Source organism: Podarcis muralis, chromosome 1 (assembly GCF_964188315.1).
Source record: "Podarcis muralis chromosome 1, rPodMur119.hap1.1, whole genome shotgun sequence".
NCBI classification, from domain to species: Eukaryota; Metazoa; Chordata; class Lepidosauria; order Squamata; family Lacertidae; genus Podarcis; species Podarcis muralis.
Window position 1 is genome coordinate 75,625,517 of NC_135655.1, and position 6,000 is coordinate 75,631,516.

Genomic DNA, 6,000 nt, shown 5'->3' on the forward strand with positions numbered 1-6,000 from the left:
TCCCACTTCTGCTTTGTAGCTCACCCTCACCCTGTTACAGAACCGCAAGTCAAAGTAACAACAACAGGTCAGTTCTATTATCCGTTTTGGTTTCTTGCTGATTACCTCCAACAGATGGCTATCCAGGCACTGCTTGAAGACATCTGGGAAGCGAGGGCTTATCCTCTCCCCCACCACCTGTAATTGGTTTCCTTGTCTAGCTATTAACAATTTGCTCCCAAAGTTGAACTGGCAAGATGGAGTCTCTGCAGGTGAGTGTTCCCCATGTCTGAAAAATAGTCCAAATGCCTGCCCTGGATGGGGCTGTACTCCCTCAGGAGGAGCAAGTACACAATTTTAGGGGTGCTTCTGGATCCGACTTTGTCACTGGTGGCTTAGGTGGCTGTGAGTGCCTTTTATCAGCTTCAGATGGCTACAACCCTTTCTGAACCTGAATAGATGGACCACAGCATCTCAGGAATGGATACATTTGAGATAGGGTTACTTCCCTAGGGGCTTCCCTTGTACTTGATCCAGAAAGCACAGCTGGTGCTGAATGGTGAAGCTTGATAGCTGTCAGGAGTGAGACCCTGTCAAGATATTATGCTCCTATGAAGAGATCAGCACGGGCTGTTGATTTGCTACCAGGTCAAGATATTATTAATACAGTGGTACCTCGGGTTAAGTACTTAATTCGTCCCAGAGGTCTGTTCTTAACCTGAAACTGTTCTTAACCTGAAGCACCACTTTAGCTAATGGGGCCTCCTGCTGCCGCCGCACCGCCGGAGCACGATTTCTGTTCTCATCCTGAAGAAAGTTCTTAACCTGAGAAACTATTTCTGGGTTAGCAGAGTCTGTAACCTGAAGCGTATGTAACCTGAAGCGTATGTAACCTGAGGTACTACTGTAGTGTATAAAAACCTCAGGAACTTTGGACTACACTAGTTTACTTAAAGGATTGCCTTAGCCCATGTGGCCCATTTGACGAATTTGATCTGTCAAAATGATGGTTTTACAAGTGCCACCTAACACTTCCTTTCAGCTTGCGATGAATCAATCCTTCATTGTGGTAGCACATAATATCTGGAACTCCCTGCCCACTAATATTATTGTGCTGTACTGTTTTCAGTACCTGTTTAAAATATATTTGTTTAGGAAAGCCTAAAAAGACATACAGGATGATAATCAGATAAGGTAATCAGCTAAGAAGGAGGCAAAATAAAATTTACAGACCTAACGTAGCCATGCTTATTAATTGCAGTAAGTCTGCTCTGAGTAAACCTTAGTTGAATAACAACCCCCCCCAAATTAACTTGTAACTTTATTTCATATATTCATTCAAGCCAGCTGATTTTATATTTTGAGAATATCTATGACCATTTGTTTTTAATGTTTGATTCTATTAGTATTAAAAGCAGTATTTTACATTGTTCAATATAAACTCCATGGAGGTTTTTATTGATTTAAAGGTGAATAATTTTAAATAATTAATTAAAACATGGTCCCAAAGAAACACTATATAAGCCTCATAACCCTAATTAAAACTTGCTGGTTCTCTGCAACATAAAACAACAACAGCTCCATCTAGGAAGCAGGCTGAGATCCTACCTGCCTGCAGACTGTCTCACCAGAGTGGCATATGCTCTGGTTATCTCCCGCTTGGACTACTGCAATGATGAGCTCTATGTGGGGCTACCTTTGAAGGTGACTCGGAAACTAAACTAATCCAAAATGTGACAGCTAGACTGGTGACTGGGAGTGGCTCCCGGGAACATATAACACGGGTCCTAAAAGATCTTCACTGGCTCCCAGTACATTTCCAAGCACAATTAAAAGTGTTGGTGCTGACCTTTATAGCCCTAAACGGTTTCGGCCCAGTATACCTGAAGGAGTGTTTCCACCCCGATTATTCAGCCTGGACACTGAGATCCAGCTCAGAGGACCCTCTGGCGGTTCCCTCACTATGAGAAGCAAGGTTAAAGGGAACCAGGCAGAGGGCCTTCTCGGTAGTGACGCCTGCCCTGTGGAACGCCCTCCTATCAAGAAATAAGTCAAGGAAATAAGCAACTATCTGATGTTTAGAAGACATAAGAAGGCAACCCTGCACCAGGAAATATTTAATGTCTAATGTTTTATGTGCTTCAAGCCACCCGGAGTAGATGGGGAAACCCAGCCCAGTGTGCAGGGTATAAACAAGAAAATTATTGTTTTATTATTAACATAAGCAGAGAAAGCAAAACTTATCCAGTATGTCTGTTACCAAGGCAAAGCAAAAACAAACAGTTGAAACAATATACCTTAAAATAATGAATGCCAGCACAGAATAATCCAAATTACAAATAGAAACAATACAGAAAAACTGAATACATGAAACATCAAAAAGAAAAAATAGCAATAAAGTTTACCAATAATCACTGAGCTGTAGTGCTTTCACTTTCAAGAGCATATCCTCAAAGGAAATAGGTTATTACAGGATTTAAGAGAAATTGCTTTGAAAATAAACCCATGTCGCGTTAGAATGTTGTATAAAATGGATTCAACTAAGTTTTCTCACAGTAGACACACTTAAGTAAATAAACCTGGGTTCATCAGGTTACCACATTATTTCATGGAATCTCTTATCCTGCAGAGACTGCGCCAACAAAAGCAACAAGCACCAGCAGCACAACATTAACTTCGCCAAAGGCAACATCGCCCATAAATACAAAGAGCACAGAATCAACGACGCTAAGACATACAACACACACAACAATGATTACGACTCCACAGAAAACTATTTCAACAGCAAGCACTTCTGTACCAACAACTTCCAGAACTACAGCATTAACACAAACGGCAACAACAAGGAGGCCAGAGACCACAATCTCCACAGCGACTACTGAATCCACTGTAACAAGCAAACACACCCCAACAACCACGACAGGACCCATGCCTTCCACAACACCGGTTACTTCAAAACCCTTAACGAAAACTAGCACTCCAGCACCCACTGCCACAACTCTCACGACTGCTCCCCCTACCAGCACAGAAACGCCCAGCACTCCAGCCACCACAACTCCTGCAACCACCACCGTCCAAGTTACCACGGGTAAGTCTCCTTGGTCGCTCTGCAGCAGCAGCTTACAAGTCCTTCAGGAGCCCTCTCTTGCCAAAGGGGCAGAGGGATTCCCACCTCCAGGTCCCAAGTAAGCCAGCCCTCCAAAAAGGGCGAGACTCGTCTGGCTCAGTCATCCGGGAACCTGTTCCTCATGTCCTCGTGTGGCGCCCTGGGCAACCCAAAATCCCAGCCGTGACGGGAGCCCGCCGTTTCCCTCTCCCACCGCCACCTATGTGACTATGCTCTTTTGTGTTCCAGAAACACCAAAAACCACCACTTCTGTTCCACCACCGGTGCCTACAGGTAAGGGCGCTGAGCGTGCCGAAGGAGCTCTGCTTCTCTCCTTCTCTCCTTCCCCCGTTCCCACGTGTGGTCGCCCCCCTTTCACTTGCTTTCTTTCTCCTTTGCAGTCACCACACCTTCGACAACCAGACCGCCAAGCAGCACGCCGAAAACAACGCCAACCACCTCTCCCTCCACCACATCCAGAACCACTGCATCAACTCAGACGGCAACCACCAACACGCCAAAGACCACTGCAACAGCCTCCACACCACCCACCTCTACGCATCACCCCAAAATCCTAACCACCACAACCCCCTCCACCACGACAGAATCCACTGCGACTAGCACACCAACCCCGACAACCACAACAGCACCCGTGCCCCCCTCCACACCGTCTCCTCCGACGCCGTCCACCACAACCACCACCACCTCGCCCACAACCGTCACCTCCACTTCCACCAGCACTCCAGTACCCACTGCCACAACTCTCACGACTGCTCCCCCTACCAGCACAGAAACGCCCAGCACTCCGGCCACCACAACTCCTGCAACCACCACCGTCCCAATTACCACGGGTAAGTCTCCTTGGTCGCTCTGCATCAGCAGCTTACAAGTCTTTCAGGAGCCCTCTCTTGCCAAAGGGGCAGAGGGATTCCCACCTCCAGGTCCCACGTAAGCCAGCCCTCCAAAAAGGGCGAGACTCGTCTGGCGCAGTCATCCGGGAACCTGTTCCTCATGTCCTCGTGTGGCGCCCTGGGCAACCCAAAATCCCAGCCGTGACGGGAGCCCGCCTTTTCCCTCTCCCACCGCCACCTATGTGACTTTGCTCTTTTGTGTTCCAGAAACACCAAAAACCACCACTTCTGTTCCACCACCGGTGCCTACAGGTAAGGGCGCTGAGCGTGCCGAAGGAGCTCTGCTTCTCTCCTTCTCTCCTTCCCCCGTTCCCACGTGTGGTCGCCCCCCTTTCACTTGCTTTCTTTCTCCTTTGCAGTCACCACACCTTCGACAACCAGACCGCCAAGCAGCACGCCGAAAACAACGCCAACCACCTCTCCCTCCACCACATCCAGAACCACTGCATCAACTCAGACGGCAACCACCAACACGCCAAAGACCACTGCAACAGCCTCCACACCACCCACCTCTACGCATCACCCCAAAATCCTAACCACCACAACCCCCTCCACCACGACAGAATCCACTGCGACTAGCACACCAACCCCGACAACCACAACAGCACCCGTGCCCCCCTCCACACCGTCTCCTCCGACGCCGTCCACCACAACCACCACCACCTCGCCCACAACCGTCACCTCCACTTCCACCAGCACTCCAGTACCCACTGCCACAACTCTCACGACTGCTCCCCCTACCAGCACAGAAACGCCCAGCACTCCGGCCACCACAACTCCTGCAACCACCACCGTCCCAATTACCACGGGTAAGTCTCCTTGGTCGCTCTGCAGCAGCAGCTTACAAGTCCTTCAGGAGCCCTCTCTTGCCAAAGGGGCAGAGGGATTCCCACCTCCAGGTCCCAAGTAAGCCAGCCCTCCAAAAAGGGCGAGACTCGTCTGGCTCAGTCATCCGGGAACCTGTTCCTCATGTCCTCGTGTGGCGCCCTGGGCAACCCAAAATCCCAGCCGTGACGGGAGCCCGCCGTTTCCCTCTCCCACCGCCACCTATGTGACTATGCTCTTTTGTGTTCCAGAAACACCAAAAACCACCACTTCTGTTCCACCACCGGTGCCTACAGGTAAGGGCGCTGAGCGTGCCGAAGGAGCTCTGCTTCTCTCCTTCTCTCCTTCCCCCGTTCCCACGTGTGGTCGCCCCCCTTTCACTTGCTTTCTTTCTCCTTTGCAGTCACCACACCTTCGACAACCAGACCGCCAAGCAGCACGCCGAAAACAACGCCAACCACCTCTCCCTCCACCACATCCAGAACCACTGCATCAACTCAGACGGCAACCACCAACACGCCAAAGACCACTGCAACAGCCTCCACACCACCCACCTCTACGCATCACCCCAAAATCCTAACCACCACAACCCCCTCCACCACGACAGAATCCACTGCGACTAGCACACCAACCCCGACAACCACAACAGCACCCGTGCCCCCCTCCACACCGTCTCCTCCGACGCCGTCCACCACAACCACCACCACCTCGCCCACAACCGTCACCTCCACTTCCACCAGCACTCCAGTACCCACTGCCACAACTCTCACGACTGCTCCCCCTACCAGCACAGAAACGCCCAGCACTCCGGCCACCACAACTCCTGCAACCACCACCGTCCAAGTTACCACGGGTAAGTCTCCTTGGTCGCTCTGCAGCAGCAGCTTACAAGTCCTTCAGGAGCCCTCTCTTGCCAAAGGGGCAGAGGGATTCCCACCTCCAGGTCCCAAGTAAGCCAGCCCTCCAAAAAGGGCGAGACTCGTCTGGCTCAGTCATCCGGGAACCTGTTCCTCATGTCCTCGTGTGGCGCCCTGGGCAACCCAAAATCCCAGCCGTGACGGGAGCCCGCCGTTTCCCTCTCCCACCGCCACCTATGTGACTATGCTCTTTTGTGTTCCAGAAACACCAAAAACCACCACTTCTGTTCCACCACCGGTGCCTACAGGTAAGGGCGCTGAG

At 50.6% G+C, this 6,000-nt stretch overlaps 1 protein-coding gene across 1 annotated transcript in view; it reads left to right on the forward strand.

Moving 5' to 3' along the window:
• The window catches only part of LOC114584052 (mucin-6), a 35,023-nt gene extending 32,162 nt beyond the window's left edge, over positions 1-2,861 (forward strand). Inside the window, exon 30 of the mRNA XM_077927021.1 lies at positions 2,609-2,861. Coding sequence (XP_077783147.1) covers positions 2,609-2,861 — 253 coding nt within the window. The remainder of the gene's footprint in view (positions 1-2,608) is intronic.
• The last annotated feature ends 3,139 nt before the right edge of the window (positions 2,862-6,000 follow it).